This window comes from Moschus berezovskii, chromosome 1, assembly GCF_049115385.1.
Source record: "Moschus berezovskii isolate FMDL1 chromosome 1, NW_MosBer_1.0, whole genome shotgun sequence".
Lineage (NCBI taxonomy): Eukaryota > Metazoa > Chordata > Mammalia > Artiodactyla > Moschidae > Moschus > Moschus berezovskii.
This window is the reverse complement of record NC_142460.1, coordinates 25263642-25283743: the sequence shown is the minus strand read 5'-3', so window position 1 is coordinate 25283743 and position 20102 is coordinate 25263642. Positions and strand designations below refer to the sequence as shown.

The 20102-nt window shown below is 40.8% G+C and overlaps 1 protein-coding gene across 2 annotated transcripts in view; it reads left to right on the top strand.

Annotated features, from left to right (window-relative positions):
• Window positions 1-17418, top strand: part of MAP3K7CL (MAP3K7 C-terminal like) — a 49636-nt gene extending 32218 nt beyond the window's left edge. For both annotated transcript variants that reach the window (XM_055421692.2, XM_088835995.1), the window contains 2 exons: window positions 232-347; window positions 16310-17418. In XM_055421692.2, the coding sequence (XP_055277667.1) occupies window positions 232-347; window positions 16310-16490 (297 nt within the window). In that variant the 3' untranslated portion in view covers window positions 16491-17418. The remainder of the gene's footprint in view (window positions 1-231; window positions 348-16309) is intronic.
• Window positions 17419-20102: the final 2684 nt, after the last annotated feature.

Sequence of the window (20102 nt, the reverse complement as noted above, 5' to 3'; positions counted from 1 at the left end):
TGAGGGTGCCCTGGAATAACACTGGAAGATGCATGTGGGGGGGTGGGGGGGGCATCGGGCCACTTCTCCATTTGTAGTCAAATAGAATCAGCCAATCCCTGTCCAGTGTGGATTGACAATGCCATTCTCCTGCAAAACCTCTTCCTCTAAAGATCATCAGGATAGCATGATGGTTGGTAATTTATTCTGCTACAAGGAAATGGACTGATTTTTTTTTTCTTTTTTGTGAAGCCTCTGCCGCCTTGTCATGACTCCATGGAATCCATGCAGGTGTACAAGCAGCACTGTCAGATAGCAGAAGAATACCGCGAGGTGAAAAAGGAGATCGCCCTGCTGGAGGAAAGAAAGTAAGTACTGTGCCCCCTGGGTCCCCTCATCCTTGACCGCTGACTGCTGCTCATGGACTGTGGATGGTCGGGGAGGACAGGCTGAGCGTGGGGGTGAGAGGGAAGGAGACAGGTGGGCAGGAGAACTTTCTGTGGTTCAGGCGTTCCGTGCCTTCATCTGTGATTCTAGGAGTGATACAGGTCGAACTGTGCTAGATGAAACAGGGTGGCGAGAGGAACCAGGGGAGTATGTCCTACTCAAAACTTAACTTTTTAACGAGCATTCTTTAATTCAGGAAATTAAAGATGCCAAATTGCCACCTAGAGCCACATGATGTTCCCTGTGAATGTGCTCAAAGGCCCCAGGGCACTTTGTCTTAGGGTGGATTTTAATTAATGCTTGAATGCTGGCATGCCCACCTCAGGTAAAGAAGCCACTGGGATGGCTCCTTGGGATAAGGTAAATGTATTACTTGATTAACTGCATTTTATAGCTCAGTAGTCCAGTAAGTTTTCTTTTTTTTTTTTTTAATCTTCACAGCTTCTATTATCATTAAAGTTCTGCTGAAGCGAGTTAGGCAGTTTATTAATTAAAAAGCATTCTCACTTTACCTACTCATAACTTTATGCTTCTGAATTCTCCTCCTTTTTTTATATTAAACTTTTTGTTTCGTATTGGAGTATAGCCGATTAACAGTGTTGTGAGCGTTTCAGGTGGACAGCAAAGGGACTCAGCCATACAGGTATCCATTTTTTCGATTGCACTAAATTCTGCCGATATCAACTCAGTGATCCCCATTCTTTCATCCTTCCAAAGCATCAGACACCTTTCCTTCATAGCTTTGGTCATTTATTAGGGAGATCTTTTGATGAATATTTGCATCTCCTGCTAAGTGGTAAGTGTCATAAAAAGGGAGGATAGTCAGGTGTTTCCCACCATAATTTTCCTGAAGCACAATACATAGCATGTAGATACTGAATAAAGTTTGGTGAATGAGTGACATGTAATCCAAACATAGTGTGAGTCTTTAAGTTTCTGCTTCTCTTCTTCTTACTGGAGTGATACATGGTGTCACAACATATTTATATTTATATTTATATAAAGCATAATTTTTAAATGACTCTAAGGGAAACATATTTTGTTTTGAGAGATTTATGAAGCTCTCAGGATCCTTTGAAGACTCCCCAGAATTGTAGTTGGACAGGATAATATGGTGGGGAGCAGCACTGGTTTTAGGGTCAGACATCATTTATGCTAAGACCAGTTGGCATGTTACAAATATCTTCTTACTTCCTTACTTTCCGTCAAACATAAAGTCATACCTGGACTTTTGGCTATAGGGCATTGAAAGATGCTCGTGAGGAGATGAGAAACACAACTTTTCCTTTGTATGTCTGAGACTTTCTTTTTGGTCTAAGAGTTTTCACAAATTGGTTGGAATGCTTCGATTGTATATTTGCATACAATCTGAGTCCTTCAAAAGGTGTCATAAGGGAACTGAAGATGCCTATTAATAATGTAATCAGTGATGAAGTTAAAGGAGAGCTTGTGTTATCAGCAGCTTATAAATATATCTTCCAGTTGGTGTATATGTGTGTGTGAACTGTGGTGTTGTGATAGGGAAAAAGCCCCAGGTAAATTATGTATTTATTTGTAAATAATAAATATTTTAGACTGAAGGTATAGTGTTATTTAAATTAACCCCATTTGTAGCTTTCTTTGGGGGGTGGCAATACAAGACTTTCCCACTAAATTATATGCTTTGTAAGTGTATATTTTTGTATGCTGCATCAAAAGATACAGTAGGACAACAATATGAGAGTGATTTATCGCTCTCTTATTGAAACATATTCTTAGCTGTTTCTGCAAAACTCATCTTAATTCCTCTCTCAAGCCTATTTGGAAAGGTTTGGAGTTTTCTTGAAACCATGATGTTGCCTTTTTTTTTTCTCCCTAAGTAATTCACTAGATTTTAGACAAAGGCCAGATTCTTTGATTATTTTTTTCCTTTCTTTTTGGTAAAGTTTCTCAAAGTCTTTTTTATTCATTCCCGTTTCTGCCATTTGGGGTTGGGACTTCTTACTTCAAATCTTGGTCAGTGTAGTGTTCTAACTGGTTTCCCTGCCTGCGGTTTCACATTGTTAGAGAAGGACATGAAGTTCTCCACCTAGAGATCTTCATGTGAGATCTACCTCAGTACGGTCTCAGCACCTCTGCAGAACGTTGCAGCTCATTCTTGTCTATTCACTTTTCCTGCCTCAGTGCCCTTGCTCACACCAGCCTCCATCTGGAGTCTCCTTCCTTCCTCTTCATCTGTCCAAATGCTACCTTTGAAAAGAACTTCTGACGGTAAAGAATCTGCCTGCAATGCAGGAGACATGAGTTTGACCCCTGGCTCATGAAGATCCCCTGGAGAAGGAAATGGCAACCCACTCCAGTATTCTTGCCTGAGAAGTCCCATGGACAGAGGAGCCTACAGTCTCCTCTACAGGCTACAGTCCGTGGGTCACAGTCAGACACGACTGAGCTACTGACACTATCACTGAACTGTATGTCCTGTCTTTCTGACTCTGTCTGGTTCCCTGCAGAGCTCAATACCCTTTAACCTCTTTGTATCCCAGTCACTGAATAGGGAGGTGAGCATAGGATAAAATATGAGTTGGGGCGATTTGCAGTGGCCGATTATAGGAGATCGTTATATCCACTGTGTAGGCATTTTTTATTTTTAATTTGTATGGTCTGTATTTAAAATATGAAGTCAGTATCAGAAGTAAAGAATTGCTAAGATAAATTGTTGAAACTGGAAGTATGGTTATATTTTATATTTGTAAAAAAATGAGCTTGGTCCTACAAAAGCTTTGTGCGGTTCATGTTTTTTTTTTTTTTTAACACTCTATTGAAGTGGGCTTCCCTGGTGGCTCAGACGGGAAAGTGTCTGCCTGCAGTACAAGAGACCCGGGTTTGATTCCTGGGTTGAGAAGATCCCTTGCAGAAGGAAATGGCAACCCACTCCAGTACTCTTGCCTGGAAAATTCCATGGACTGAGGAGCCTGGTAGGCTACAGTCCATGAGGTCGCAAAGAGTTGGATCGGACATGACTGAGTGACTTCACTTTCACTTTACTGAAGTAGAAAACATTTTGCAACAGATAATTTCCTAAATGGTCTTTGTGTTTAGGCAAGATTGTTGTTCAGTTGCTAAGCTGTGTCCGACTCTTTGTGACCCCATGGAAGGCAGCATGCCAGGCTTCCTTGTCCCTTCAAGGTCTCCTGGAGTTTGGTCAAACTCATGTCCATTGATTTTGTGATGCTATTCAACCATCCATCCTCTGTTATCCCCTTCCCTTCCTGCCCTCAATCTTCCCCAGCTTCAGGGTCTTTTCCAGTGAGTTGGCTCTTCATATCAGGTGGCCAAAGAATTAGAGCTTCAGCTTCAGCATCAGTCCTTCCAATGAATACTCTGATTTCCTTTATGATTGACTGGCTTGATCTCCTTGCAGTCCAAGAGACTCTCAAGAGTCTTCTCAAGAGTCTTTTCCAACAGCACAATTCGAAAACATCAATTCTTTGGCGCTCAGCCTTCTTTATAGTCCAACTCTCACATCCATACGTGACTACTGGAAAAACCATAGCTTTAACTAGGTGGACCTTTGTCAGCAAAGTGATATCTCTGCTCTTTAATACACTGACTAGATTTGTCATGGCTTTTCTTCCAAGGAGCAATTGCCTTTTAATTTCGTGGCTGCAGTCATTGTTCACAGTGATTTTAGAGCCTGAGAAAATAAAATCTGTCATTATTTCTACTTTTCCCTCTTCTGTTTGCCATGAAGTGATGGAGCCAGATGCCATGATCTTAGTTTTTGGATTGTTGAACTTTAAGCCAGCTATTTCACTTTCCTATTTCACCCTCATCAAGAGGCTCTTTAAAGAAGAAAAGAAAGAGGCTCCTTAGTTCCTCTTTACTCTCTGCCATTACAGTAGCATCATTTGCATATCTGAGGTTGTTGATACTTAGTCAAAGTGGAGTGGACCAAATGAATTTGACTGAAATAAATCAGCATTTCATTTTTCAACCATTTGGATGAGAATTTCTTCCCTATTATTTAATAAAATGTGACTGATTATGTTGCTTCTGGTGATTGGCTAGCATAAGCTAGACACACAGGGAGATGCTAATCCAGGTGTTCTATTTTCATTTTTAGACAATTTATTTATTTGTTGTGTCTTTCAAAAGGCTTTATTCGGTTCCATCTAACCTGTGTGTACACAGCAAGCATCTACTGTGTGTCCTGCCACTGTCCTCACTTTCACAGTTTATAACCTTGCATAGAAGGAAAACCTACCGATGGCTTACAAAGTAAGGCAAAACGATTGCAAACTCATGCTGTGAGGACATGCTGCAAAACTTCCCCAAATTCCTCCTCTCAGACCTTGAGAAGGAGCTTATAGTTGCTGGGGGGAAGGAAGGCGGAGGGGCTAGTGAGGGAGTCTGGGTTGGATATGCACACACTGCTATATTTAAAATGGACAATCAGCAAGGACCTACTGTATAGCACAGGGAACTCTGCTCAGTATTATGTGGTAGCCTGGATGGCAAGGGAGTTTGGCAGAGAATGGATATATATGACTGAGTCCCTTTGCTTTTCACTGAAACTCTACAACGTTGTTAATTGACTATACACCAATACAAAATAAAACGTTAAAAAAAAAAGAACAGCCACCGTGTTCAGTTGTGCAGTGAATGTTCTATACTGCACTGAAAGGAGCACTATACTTATTAATGCAGGTATTTTAAAAGAGAGTTTTTACATGTTGGAGCCACGTGGGCACAGCTTAAACTGAACTTCACTCTCATCTCCAGAGGGGGTCTCCCTGGATCTAGTTTGAGAGACTTCACAGAGGGGAGAGGAATGTTGATTATCTATTATTTTAAATCTTCTCTGTTGGGTGGATAAAGAGAATCAAACATTTTCTAAGATTACAAACTCACAATGGGGTGAATTTAATTTAAAGAATAGTTTCTACTTTATTGACCAGTGATATACAAACATGTTCTTGCTTTCATTGGAAAATTTTCTCTTCTCAGTTGAAAATAAAAATGACAATTTTACTGAAAGCTTAAAAAATTTACCAATAATTCTGACACCTTTGCAAAACTCTTACTATCATTTTTGCCTATTTTTTTCTAACCCTTTTGTATATGAATAAATATATTTATATAATTACAAATATAGTAACATAAAATATATACATACTTTTTTCAATAAATATTATGAGCATTTTTATAGAACACATATAAATTTTGTGTATGTAATGGAAACTCAGAAATGAGATTTTTTTGTTGTTGTTGGGCTATAAACTTGAGTTGGTCATTTTGTTATTGTTTTCTTTTTGTTTCCTCTGTTTTTTTTTCTTTGCCATTTCCTTTGTTTTTTTCCTTGCCATCCTGTGGGTTAATTGAACATTTTTTAGGATTCCATTTTTACCTATTTTAGTATTTTTTAAAAAAATTTATTGCGGTATAGTTAATTTACAATAGCAAAGTGAATCAGTTATAGATATACATATATATATATATATATACGCATACATATATTCACTCTTTTTTAGATTCTTTCCCATATAGGTCATTACAGACTTACTGAGAAGTCCGTATAGTAGTATACTGTGCTATACAGTAGATCCTTATTAGTTATCTATTTTTACATATAGTAATGTGTATACGTCTACCCAAATCTCCCACAGTTATTTTATGGCATTTGAAATTTATCATGGAATTGTTTGCATGTCTTAAAAATGTGTTTTTGGGAATTCCATGTCAGTCCAATGGTTAGGACTCTGCACTTCCACTTCAGGGGGCCTGGGTTCAATCCCTGTTAAGAAATTAAGATTCTGCAAGTCATGTGACACAGCAAAAAAAACAAAAAGAGAGAAGGTATAGTTAAACTATAATTAGTTCTAAAATTAAACTTAGTAAAGTTTGCTTTGTGTTTTATCTCATTCAGAGGAGAAACCACTTGATGCTCCATGTATGAAAAATTGTGTTAGGTGCTGTAGTGTTTAAAAGTTTCGCTTAGAGGGGCTTCCCTGGTGGTTGAGTGGTCAAGGCGCTGAGCTTCCGCTCAGTGTGGGAAGGGGATGGTGAGGGTTAGATCCCTGGTCAGGGAACAAGATCCCACATGCTGTGGGGTGTGGCTGGGGTGGTGGTGGTGGTGGTGGGAAGATTGACTCAGAATATCAGAAAAAGAGGTAAACTGTTAGAAAATTTGGGTTGAAAAATGTAACAAAAGAAACAATTCAGGGGTTTTTGGAAGACTCAGTTGTGAGGCCATCATCACAATTTTAGAGCATTTTCATCACCCCAAAACAAACCTGGTGCCCTGAGTAGTCAGTCTCCATCCCTCTTCCTCCTGCCAGCCGCTGGCAACCACTCATCTACTGTCTGTCTGTGTGCTTGCCTATTCTGGATGTTTCAGAGAAATGGAATCATGCGGCATGCAGTCGTTTGTTTGCGGGCTTCTCTCACTTGGTGTAGTATTTTTGAAGTTCACCAGTGTTGTGGCATGTGTCGGTGCAAGCAGACCTTGGAGATATGCAACTTTGGTTCTAGACCACGGCAATAAAGTGATTATCGCACCAGAGAGTCACACCAATTCTTTGGTTTCCCAGTGAATATGAAGGAACCTGCCTGCAATGGGGGAGACCTGGGTTCGATCCCTGGGTTGGGAAGATCCCCTGGAGGCGGGAAATGCTACCCACTTCAGTATCCTGGCCTGGGGCCGCAAAAAGTCGGACTCGGCTGAGCAACTTTCACTTTCACTTCACTTTCATGTTTATACTGTTAATCTATTAAGTATACTATGTAATCTATTAAATGTGTAGCAGCATTATGTCTACAAAAGTACATGCGTGCATGCTAAGTTGCTTCAGTCATGTCTGACTCTTTGCGACCCTATGGACTGTAGCCTGCCAGTCTCCTTTCTCCGTGGGATTCTCCAGGCAAGAACACTGGAGGGGGTTGCCTTTCCCTTCTCCAGGGGATCTTCCTGACCCAGATACTGAACTTGCATCTCTTGTAGATTCTGCACTGCAGGTGGATTCTTTACTGCTGAGCCGCCAGGGAAGCCCAGAAAAGTACATATCTTAATATAAAAATACTTTATTGCTAATAAATGCTAACCTTCAGTAAATTGTGGTCTTTTTACATAATAACATCAAAGATCATGGATCACAGGTTACCATTACAAATACAGTAATAATGAACAAGCTTGAAATATTTTGAGAATTTCCAAAATGTAATACAGAGACATAAAACGAGCAAATGTTAAAAAAAAAAAAAGCAAAATACAGTATCTGTGAAGCACAATAAAGCAAAGTGCAATAAAATGAGATGCAACTGTGCTTCATTTCTTTTTATTGTCAAATAATGTTCCACTGTATGGTTATACCACGTTTATTTATCCATTTGTCAGTTGATGGACCTTCGGATTCTTTGCACTTTTGGCTATTTTACGGATAATGCTGCTACCAGCATTGATGTAGAAGTGTTTGTGGGGATGCATCTTTTCAGTTCACTTTTACTAGGAGTAGAATTGTTGGGTCCTGTGATAGTCCCATGTGTAACCTTCTGAAGAGAAAGTCACTTAGTCGGGTCCGACTGCGGTCCCATGGACTATACAGTCTGTGGAATTCTCCAGGCCAGAATACTGGAGTGGGTAGCCTTTCCCTTCCCCAGGGGATCTTCCCAACCCAGGGGTCGAATCCAGGTCTCCCGCATTGCAGGAGGATTCTTTTACCATATGAGCCACAAAGGGAAATCCCATAACCTTTTGAGGGGCTACCAGACTGTTTCTGAAATGGCCTCACCATTTTATATTCCCATTACAAATGTATGAATGATCCAATTTCTCCACATCTTTGCCAACACTTATGTCTTTTTGGTTATAGTCATGCAAGTGGCTATAAAATGATGTTTCTTTGTGGTTTTGATTTACACTTCCCTGAGAAGACTCTTGAGAGTCCCTTGGACTGCAAGGAGATCCAACCAGTCCATTCTAAAGGAGATCAGTCCTGGGTGTTCATTGGAAGGACTGATGCTAAAGCTGAAACTCCAATACTTCGGCCACCTCATGCGATGAGTTGACTCACTGGAAAAGACTCTGATGCTGGGAGGGATTGGGGGCAGGAGGAGAGGGGGACGGCAGAGAATGAGATGGCTGGATGGCATCACCGACTTGATGGACATGAGTTTGAGTGAACTCTGGGAGTTGGTGATGGACAGAGAGGCCTGGTGTGCTGTGATTCATGGGGTCGCAGAGAGTCGGACACGGCTGAGCGACTGAACTGAACTGAACTGATAGCTAAAAATGTTGAACATCTTTTCATGTGCTTTGTGACATTTCTATGATGTCTTGGAGAAATGTCTATTTGGATCTTTTGCCCATTTTTAAATTGATTTGTCTTTTTATTATTGAGTTGAGAAAAAAGGATATATAATTTTAATGGCAAAACATTAGAAAAGGGTTTTCATGGGGGAATACCACAATTAACAGCTGATCTATATTTCTTGTCTTTTTTTTTTTTAACTGCTCTGCATGGCATGTGGGATCTTAGCTCCCCAACCAGGGATCAAACCCACATCCTTTGCATTGGAGGTGCTGTGTCTTAACTGCTGGATTGCCAAGGAAGTCCCTTCACATCTATTTAAAGTATTTAAAATGATGCTTGAGGGAGCAATATCTCACTGAGGGGAATATATTGGGATGGAAGAAAATGGAGCATAAGCAATTTGTAAAGTCAGTTTAAAGAAACAGCCCTATTTTGTCTTGTTTTTAGTTATGGTATTTAATTTGTTTTGAAATTTCCAGCAGCAAGAGGTTTTTCTATTTCACCAGAAACATTGATTTCTTTGGGATATTCCTGTGTTACATTTTGGAAATCAGAGGTTTTTAACCTGTGTTCTGGGGAAACTCTCAAAGATTGGGGACAAAGAGGGTGAGGGGCAGAGAAGGGCCAGATGGTGGAAGTTCAATTTTATGTGTTTTACTTGCTTGACTTCAGGGAAGTTTTCTTTCCACAGTACCAGTAGCAAACATAGAAAACCAAACCTCGCTTTTTTTCATTCCCAGCATATTTTTCTGAAATATTTACACAGCCTTCAGAAAGTAGGTTTTCAGGGTTATAAAGAAACAGTGAATGAGGATATTTCTCCACAAGTGTTTGCAGGGTATGTAGTAATGAGGGAGCGAGATTTGACCCTCTTTCCTAAGATGTCTGATATAGATAAGATGGTTTTTGGTAAGTTATAAGATTTGCGTTCATTTTCCAACAGGGGAGATACACTTCCTGAGATTAACTAGGCAATCGAGAAAGGAGGACAGGGCTTGGTTTGCAATAGGACTTCAACAAATATGTGTTGAGTGAATGAGTGGAAGGGCCAAAGAAGTGTCTTGACTCTTCACTTTGCTCCAGGAGGCGGAGGTGTGGTCAAGGGGATTCTTTCATTTTAGGACTGAGCTTTATGTGAAATCCCAGTATTCCAGATTTCATCAGACTACGAGGTTGCACTTTCCATTGGTGCCCCAGTCATAATGATTTGGGCCTTTAAAGAATCCTCCTACAGATGAAGGGGATGTGGGATCAATCCCTGGGTCAGGAAGACCCCCTTGGAGGGCAACCCACTCCAGTGTTCTTGCTTGGGAAGTCCCATGGACAGAGACGCCTGGCGTGCTATAGTCCATGGGGTTGAAAAGAATCCAACTGGACTTAGAGACTAAACAACAACAACAGTGCACATATCTTCCGAGAATCACTAACATTGCAGTCTAAATCTTTATTTAAACTAAATATCTCCCCATGATGGAGATAGTATTTTATTACTTTATTATTTAAAATTAATACTTTAGCTCCTAGGGGCTAACCTGCCAGGATTTTCTTTTCCAAATAAAAATCTTTAGTCAGCTTTGAAAGTTCAAAGAGCCATAGTAGTGGTCTTCACAGAAGCAGAGAAATATTTGTCCTAATGATGAATCTGATGAATCTATTTATTTCCAACCTCCTACAACATAAAGAATATCCTTCGTTTTGGAATTACTTTGCAGAAAGTCTTCAAGTTCTTTCTACCAACTCACTAGGATTTCCTCTTTTCCTAATTAGTTTTAGCAAATAAAACCTTTGCCAGGCATGCAGCTTCGGATGGGGACAACAGGTGATCTCTGGTGTAGCCAAGGTTATGACCTTCTCACTGTTGAGGTACATCATGTGGAAAACTGTTACAGGTTCTTAACATCAGAAATAAGATTTCTGTAATGATGGTCTTCTGCACCTTTATCAAACTCTTTTGAAGGGAATAATAGAAAAGATAAATAAGAAATCAAAGCAAAACCCTATCTAGTCAATTATACATATTGACTTGTTCTTCAGATCATCTATTTATAAGATTATCTTGTAGCTTGATGTGCCAGGTTTTAATTATGAATTGCTAATGTATGAACATCAATTTGTCTATATAAATGGGAGACCTGGGTTTGATCCCAGGGTTGGGAAGATCCCCTGGCAGAAGGCATGGCAACCCATTTTAGTAATCTTGCCAGCAGAATCCCCGTGGACAGAGGAACCTGGCGGGCTACAGTCCATGGGGTTGCAAAGAGTCAGACACGACTGAGCGACTAAACTGAGCGACTAAAACACAGCACAATGGATGAGCATCAATTTGTCTATATAAATAGGTCTTGGACAGGAGGCAACAGATGTTTTGACAGTATTCATTAAATAGATGTATAATTGCTTATCAAATATGTGAAACTAATTTAGAAACCTATCAATCGGGTCTTCTTGATTCCAGTAAGGAATAAATTATTATTGACTTTCTCTGAAGCAAGAAGATTGGATTAGACAATCACGACCATTCCTTTTAGTTGTAAAATCTGTGATTTTGTGATTTATTTTCCCTACCAGTTAAAACTGGTAATGGTTGTCCTCAGGAGTTTTAAACAAGATTGGATATGGAACCTGGACAGTAGCCACTATTTGTGTGACACAGTTAATTTGAAGAGATGAAAAGAACAGGAATCTGATGGGTGAGGGATGTGGAAGCATGTCTCTTTTTACTTACATAAGTTTTACTGATCAATTTCTTTAAGAAATTTCTTCTGGACTTCCCTGGTGGCTCAGATGGTAAAGCATCTGCCTACAATGCAGGAGACCTGGGTTCAATCGCTGGGTTGGGAAGATCTGGAGAAGGAAATGGCGACCCACTCTAGTATTCTTGCCTGGAAAATCCTGTGGACGGGGGAGCCTGGTGGGCTACAGTCCGTGGGGTTGCAAAGAGTTGGACATGACTGAGCGACTTCACTTCACTTTTTTAAAGATAGTTACATAAGAAGCTGCATGCATGCTCAGTTGCTTCAGTCGTGTCTGACTCTGTGACCCTGTGGACTGTAGCCTGCCAGGTTCCTCTGTTCATGGGATTCTCCAGGCAAAAATACTAGAGTGGGTTGCCATGCCCTCCTTCAGGGTATCTTCCCAACCCTGGGATCAAACCCACATCTGCATTGCAGGTGGATTCTTTACTGCTGAGCCAACGGGAAGCCCATAAGAAACTTAACTAGCATTTAATTATTAACGTTTATTGCTTAAGTTAAGTTTAGAGGCAAGAACCTTAAACATTTAATCGGAAGGATAGGTTCGATTCACACCTGTTTCTTAATAGGTGTGTGACTTTTCCCAATTAGATTAAGTACTTTGAGTTTCTATTTCTTTATCTTTAAAACATGTGTTGACCCTGAGGTACTTTACTCTCCAATTATATTTAATCAACAAGTATTTTTTTGCAGACTTTATGTTTTTTTACCCCCTTTGGCCACACTGAATCCAATCAGGAATCAAACCCATGCCTCCTGCAGTGGAAGTGTGAAGTCTTAATTCACCCTAGATAGCATATTACAACGGAGAAGGCACTGGCGACCCACTCCAGTACTCCTGCCTGGAAAATCCCTTGGATGGAGGAGTCTAGTAGGCTGCAGTCCTTGGGGTTGTGAAGAGTCGGACACGACTGAGCAACTTCACTTTCCCTTTTCCCTTTCATGCATTGGAGAAGGAAATGGCAACCCACTCCAGTGTTCTTGCCTGGAGAATCCCAGGGACGGGGGAACCTGGTGGGCTGCTGTCTATGGGATCGCACAGAGTCGGACATGACTGAAGCGAGCAGCAGCAGCAGCAGCATATTACAAAGCAGAGACATTACTTTGCTGTCCGTCTAGTCAAGGCTATGGTTTTTCCCGTGGTCATGTATGGATGTGAGAGTTGGACTGTGAAGAAAGCTGATCGCCGAAGATTTGATGCTTTTGAACTGTGGTGTTGGAGAAGACTCTTGAGAGTCCCTTGGACTCCGAGGAGATCCAATCAGTCCATCCTAAAGGAAATCAGTCCTGGGTGTTCCTTGGAAGGACTGATGCTGAGGCTGAAACTCCAATACTTTGGCCATCTCATGAGAAGAATTGACTCATTGGAAAAGACTCTGATGCTGGGAGGGATTGGGGGCATAAGGAGAAGGGGACAACAGAGGATGAGATGGTTGGATGGCATCACCAACTCGATGGACATGAGTTTGAGTGAACTTCGGAAGTTGGTGATGGACAGGGTGGCCTGGCGTGCTGCAATTCATGGGGTCGCAAAGAGATACGACTGAGTGACTGAACTGAACTGAACTGAATCACTGGATTGCTGGGGAATTCCCTATATTCTTTTTTCAAACCATTTTTAAAAACCATTTTAAACCATTGAAGTATAGTTAATTTACAATGTTAGGTTAGTTTCAGGTGTGCAGCAGAATTATTCAGTTATGTATACATACACATATAAATTCTTAAGTTCTTTTCCATTATAGGTTATTATAAGATTTGAGTATGGTTCCCTGTGCTCTACAGTAGATCCTTGTTATTCATCTATTTTATATATGGTAGTGTGTATATGTTGATCCCAAACTTCTAATTTGTCTTTGGGAGCCTTAGTATTCTAAACACCATGGAAGATTCAAAGATCAATTAGAGCCCAAAGGAACTTTGTGTGTATGTATATCAGTGTTCCAGGTTACCTTCCCTTTGTCCCTGTTGGGCTGTTTCTCTCCAGTGCCTGATTTTGCTCAGTGGTCACCAAATTGGGTACACAAGGTAGTCCACTGAATGCAGGAAGAAAATACTAGAACTTCTCTTCTCATTTGCTTTATTGCCCTTTTTCTAAGGCAACTTTATTTTGACAGTTTCAGATTTATAGAAAAGTTGCAAAAATGTTATAAAGAACCCCCATATTTCCTTTATTGCAGTCAAGCCACTCCAGTACTCTTGCCTAGAAAATCCCATGGATGGAGGAGCCTGGTAGGCTGCAGTCCGTGGGGTCGCTAAGGGTCGGACACGACTGAGCGACTTCACTTTCACTTTTCACTTTCCACTTTCACACATTGGAGAAGGAAATGGCAACCCACTCCAGTGTTCTTGCCTGGAGAATCCCAGGGACGGGGGAGCCTGGTGGGCTTCCGTCTATGGGGTCACACAGAGTCGGACACGACTGAAGTGACTTAGCAGCAGCAGCAGCAGTTATTAAAAATTTCCCCAGTTGTGGTTTATTCTTCCTCTCCCCAAAGCTGCACACTACTGGGGTTCTTTCTCTCTTAGAGAGGTGGGATATGTATCTATCTATATCACATGTATATATACAGATAAATAGTGAAAAGTGAAAGTGAAGTTGCTCAGTCGTGTCCGACTCTTTGCAACCCCATGGATTGTAGCCTACCAGGCTCTTCCATCCATGGAATTTTCTAGGCGAGAGTACTGGAGTAGGTTGCCATTTCCTTCTCCAGGGGATCTTCCCGACCTGGGGATCGAACCCGGGTCTCCAACCCAGGTCTCCCACATTGCAGGCAGATGCTTTACCCTCTGAGCCACCAGGGAAGCCCATATATGTACAGATAGTGTGTGTATGTCAGTATCAATATCTGTATCTCTGTCATGCTCTATTGTCCTAAATACTTAAGTGATGTTTTCTAAGGACAAGGACATTCTGTCACTTGACCTCAGTACAATAATTAAAATTGAGAAATTTAGCATTGACACAGTACTGTTATCTAATTCATAGCCTGTATTTAAATTGCATCCCTCAGTGGCTCAGCTGTAAAGAACCCATCTGCAAATGCAGGAGACACAGGTTTGATTCTTGAGTCTGGAAGATCCCCTGGAGAAGGAAATGGCTACCCGTTCTAGTATTTTTGCCTGGGAAATCCCATGGACAGAGAAGACTGGTGGGCTACTGTCCTTGGGTCACAAAAAGTTGGACATGACTTGGCGACTAAACAACAGCAACAACAAATTGCATCACTTTCCCTATAATGTCCTTCACAGCTTTTTTTTTCCAGTTCAGAATTGCATATTGATTTTGTTGTCATTTCTTTTTAGTTTTTTAAACATGCAAAACAGTTGTTTTTTTAACATTTTGAAGAGTAAAGGCTAGCTATTTTTTTTTTAGCATTTCCCTCAATTTGAGGTTGTCTGGTATTTGCATTTTTTGGAAGGAATACCCAGGTAGCGCTAGTGGTTAGTAAGAATCTGCTTGCTAATGCAGGAGACGTGAGACATGGGCTCAGTCCCTGGGTGGGGGAGATCCCCTGGAGGAGCATGATAACCCACTCCAGTATTCTTGCTTGGAGAATCCCATGGACAGAGGAGCCTGCAGGGCTGCAGTCCATAGAGTCACAAAGAGTCAGCCACGACTGAAGCGACTTGGCACAGCATGCACACACCACAGAAAAGATGTGGGTCTTTTGTGATGCATGCAACATCTACTGATCTTGTTACTAGAAATGTCAAGTTTGACCACTTGGTTCAAGTGGTGTTCCAGGTCTCTGCACTTTTTCCTACAGAGGAGGAAGAAATGTGACATACCCTTATATGGAGGTAAAGGAGAATTCAGTTAAATCTAGTTTAGGATTAACTGACAAATATAAGGGGAGTGGACCTGTTTTGGGTTGTCATGTTTATTAATGACTTCCTAGGTGGCGCTTGTGGTAAAGAATCCGCTTGCCAATGCCGGAGATGCAAGAGATTTGGGCTCAGTCTCTGGATTGGGAAGATCCCCTGCAATAGGAAATGGCAACCCACTCCAGGATTCTTACCTAGGAAATCCCATGGAGGGAGGAGCCTGGCAGGCTACAGTCCATGAGATCATGTGCCCCTCACCCCCAGTTTATTAAATCTAAACATGAACTACACATCTTTAGCTCCTTATTATGTGTATTTACATCAATGAATTACTTACAAATATTTATTGAAAACTGGTTTTGTTTAAGGCATTATCACTACAGGCTCCCTCCAATAACAGCCTGCTTCCTGAATTCTCGAGTCAGACTCCCACCAAATGTAGATAGATCATTTTGTAGTTAAAGTGACAAGATATACATAAGGACTAGAGAAAGACATGGAGAATAAAACCTGCAGGAAGCAACTGGAATTTCTTAGTTCGAAGAAACTTAGTCAAGGTTTGTTAAACTCAGAAAACAGAAGAAGTAATATCTGAACTTGGAGGACAAAACTTATTAATATATAAGGGACAAACTATAGTCCCCCTACCCTTAAGACAGTAGCATCTTAAGTTGTAAACAAATTTTTCTGCTTTTTTCTCCAAAATAGTGGTAACATTTACAGTTAGTTGAACTCTTTAAAAGATCACCTTTCTGACTGTCGATGGACTTATCGAGCTTTTCGAAAGTGTATATTAAGTATTTTGGATATCCCTAATAGAGGTGCTGGGATAAAATAAAGGGAGCTAACATTTGTGAAGCTGGAAAAATGACAGTAAGTCCCTGGAGAAGCAGAGATGGGTCCGATTTAGCAGAGCAGAATGACTTACTTGGCTTCCAGTGTGCTGTTGCTGTGTAATTTAATTTGTTTCATTATGTTTTGTGCTTCTGCCTCACCTGCCCCGTGCATCTTCAGAAAGGAGCTCATTGCCAAGCTGGATCAGGCAGAAAAGGAGAAGCTGGATGCCGCTCAGCTGGCTCGGGAATTCGAGGCACTGACGGAGGAGAATCGGACACTGAAGCTGGCCCAGTCCCAGTGCGTCGAGCAACTGGAGAAACTGAGAATACAGTATCAGAAGAGACAGGGCTCGTCCTAACTTGACATGGTTCAGTGTGAGCGTAAGAGCTTGGTGGCTGCTGTGCACTGGCCAAAAGATTTTTTATTTTCAAGGGATAGTGAGTAAAATCTGTTGCTTCTCCTTATTACACACATGGCCAAGGTCTACACTAATGAGTTGCATGCTTGCCAATCTAATTGGACAGAAGGGCTATTTTCTTTAAAATAAGATAATGAAAGCAAATCTTTACCAGATCTTTTTAGGGATCATAATTCGTTTCAAAATATTTTTTTCCTTATTTAGCAAGGTGTGATCATACGGTGTATATCCAGGTAGAAAATGATAGAGAACATTGACTGTTTCTACTAAGAATCATGAGCAGAACAGACTAGTAAGATGCTCACTGCAGTTTCACATCGGTGTATTTTTAAATTTCATGTCTTTAATATTTCAACTGTTCTCCAATGTGAACTGTCAGAAACTTCACTGCATATATTTATGTTCACCAGTTAGGTTTAATCCCTCAGTGATTGATTGCACTAAGAATACATGGTTGCAAATCATAAAAGTTTTCTCATGAAAATGTTAGCAGCAGGCATGTTGTGTCCATGCACATTTGCAGTGCTAACTTGCTGTTGTAATAAAAAACTGATAAAGGTGCATTTTCTTCATGCCACGTTACCTCCTGGTAAACATTTCTGCCTTTGCTTGTGTATGTTCTGGGGAGATGGAAAGGTATTGTTTGGACATTACTTTGGTGAGTTCCTATGTAAACATCAGTAAAATTCTAACTACCCCTCTGTTTTGGACTTAAGGATATGTTTTGGGTCAATGATGACTAATAAGAATACATGAGTAAATTCAGGATTAGTATGATCTTCCCCTGTTCTATCTATCACAATATTTCCCCAAATTGATCTCTTTGTTTTATGTCCATTTCTATTCTTGTAACTTCTTTTTCATTAAACATGGATCAAAATTCTCCAGTCTGTATTTTGTTCCTTTTCTTAACCTTAATCTATGCTAAAAGTTGGCATAGGCTAACCCTAGTCAGAATTTGCTCTTAGTTGTATTTGCAAGTGCCAAAAAAACAGTGAAGTCTCTTTTCTTGGTAAGATTGTGGTTTCTCATATAAATAATTTAGAGCTCTATCCTGGAATGATGCATTAATGTCATAAAGTATTTGCCCAGAAAACATAAAACAGAATAACTGATTAATAATCATTAAGATGGCCTGGGGTAGACCAGTTGTTATTAACTGGGGTTGATGCCCTCAAAGGACATTTGGCAAATTCTAGGTGTTGTCACAACTAGAATGGGAGTGCTACTTGCCTTTAGAAAGGAGAGGCCAGGGATGCTGCTGGACATCCCGCCATGCACAGGACAACATCACAACAATGAAGAATTGTTTGGCCCAGGCTTCCTTTATGGCTCAACTGGTAAAGAATCCGCCTGCAATGCAAGAGACCTGGGTTGGGAAGATCCCCTGGAGAAGGGAAAGGCTACCCACTCCAGTATTCTGGCCTGGAGAATTCCATGGACTGTATAGTCCAAGGAGTCGCAAAGAGTCGGACTCAACTGAGTGACTTTGACTTAGACTTTCAGTGTGCCAATGGCACCAAGGTCAGTGTACCTTAGACTAATCACTGCACAGTCAGGCAAATGCCAAGGGGAAACATGATGCAGGGCCATGGGTTTCTTGTCATGTGCTGTGTTTTCATAAGGTCCTTAGAATCCTCAGCCTCAGCCTTCTCGTTTGTAAAATGAAGCTTTTGGACATCTCAAATTTGAAATGTTATGTGAGCCTATTCACCTTTAGGCTGCTTTGTAGAGTGCAGAGTGCTCAACTTGGGGCTCTGTGATGACCTAGGTGGGTCCAAGAAGGAGAGGATGTATGTATACACACGGCTGATCTGCTTCGTTGTACAGCAGAAACCCACACTGTAAGGGAGCTATACCCCAATTAAAACAACAGCAAAAATAAAATGCCGAAGATAGAAAAAGCAAAACAAAGCAACAAGAACAAAACGAACATTTAACCAAAGGTGAAAGTCCCTATTATCCTGTTAGAATCTTCTTTTCTCAGTAACCTCAAGACAGAAATACTAATATAGAGGAGGATTTGTTCACTAAATTTATGTTTCCAAGGTTAATGGAATGGACCAATGGTAAGTCACTGATCTTTATATACAAGGGTTAGTTTTTGTTCACTGCCCACCTGAAGAAGGTTTCACATATTTACGGAATTCAAGCAGTCATGGCACCTTATAGAAAATGGCAGGGGGGAGCAGGGAAATAAAGTTCCAAAATCTCTCCACTCTACTAGAATGAAAATAATCTTACAAGGTCAAAATACTTGAACACACTTGTTATTATGTTAAGGAGACACTAAGTAAATAGTTTCCATATCTCTGCATATCTAAATGGTCTTCATATCAGTCTCAGCCTGAAATTTTACTATGTTCCCAAAAGATATCTATCATGACTCAAAAGCCAGCATCTCTCAGTTTGTATGTATGTGTTTTAATATTTTTAAAATTGAGGTATAGATGATTTTTAACTGTCATATTAGTTTCAGGTGTACAGCACAGTGATTCACTATAGAAGTGTGAGTTTTGAGCAGATTTTATTATTTTAAAATATGGAAACAAGATTTCTCTGGTGGTCCAGTGGTGAAGAATCCACTTGCCAGTGCTGGGAACACAGGTCTGATCCCTGGTCCGGGAAGGTTTCGCACGCCACAGGGCAGCTAGGCCAGTGAGTCGTAACTACCGAGCCTGCGTGGACCCTAGAGCCCGTGAGCCACTGCTACCGAGCACACACACTCTGGATCCTGTGCTCTGCAATAAGAGGAGCCGCCTCAGTGAGAAGCCCATGCACCACAACGGGAAATTAGCCCCTGCTCACCGCAACTAGAGAAAGCCCACGTGCAGCAACGAAGACCCAGCACAGCCATAAATGGAAACATAAAATTAAGGAAAAAAAATATGCAAGCATCATCTACTTCTGTAGCGTTGCCAGAAAACTCTAAAGGCAAAATTTCTCATTGTCATTTTCATCTTTTCATTCATTTGACAATTCCCCCCAATCTTATTTGCATTGCTTATCATCTATATAACAGAATCATTTAAGAATTTTCTCTCTTCAAATATATTTGCAATGTTCTTGTGATTAGCAGTAATGAAAAGTTTATAGAGCTTTAAAAATGAGCACAGAGGTTCTGTTAGTATTAAAATGAAGGTACTTGAATGCAAGAAAAATGTAACCCACATTATACTCTGTAGTTGCTCTGTGAAAGAATTTGCTATTTGTGAGCCGTTTAGTTTGTGCGGACATGAGCAGAATGTGGTTACAGGTGACTGAAAGTCCAATCTCTACTCATCAGCGTTGGTGTCTCTATCACTCTGGTGCCTGAGCTGGGATGTATTATTAACTCGGTACAAACAAGGAACTAAGAGGGATCTGGAATTCAGTTCCACAGAAGTTTACTATTTATTTACCAAGTGCAAGGCAGAGTAGCCACAGTAGGAACCCAAAAGTGAATGACTCACTGCCAGCCTTCCACCCTTTGAGGAGCGGTAGTCTTCCTGGAGGGTATGTCTAGGGTGTTAGTGAGAAATGAAGTTGGGAGGTTCCAGTGGGCCCTGTTTG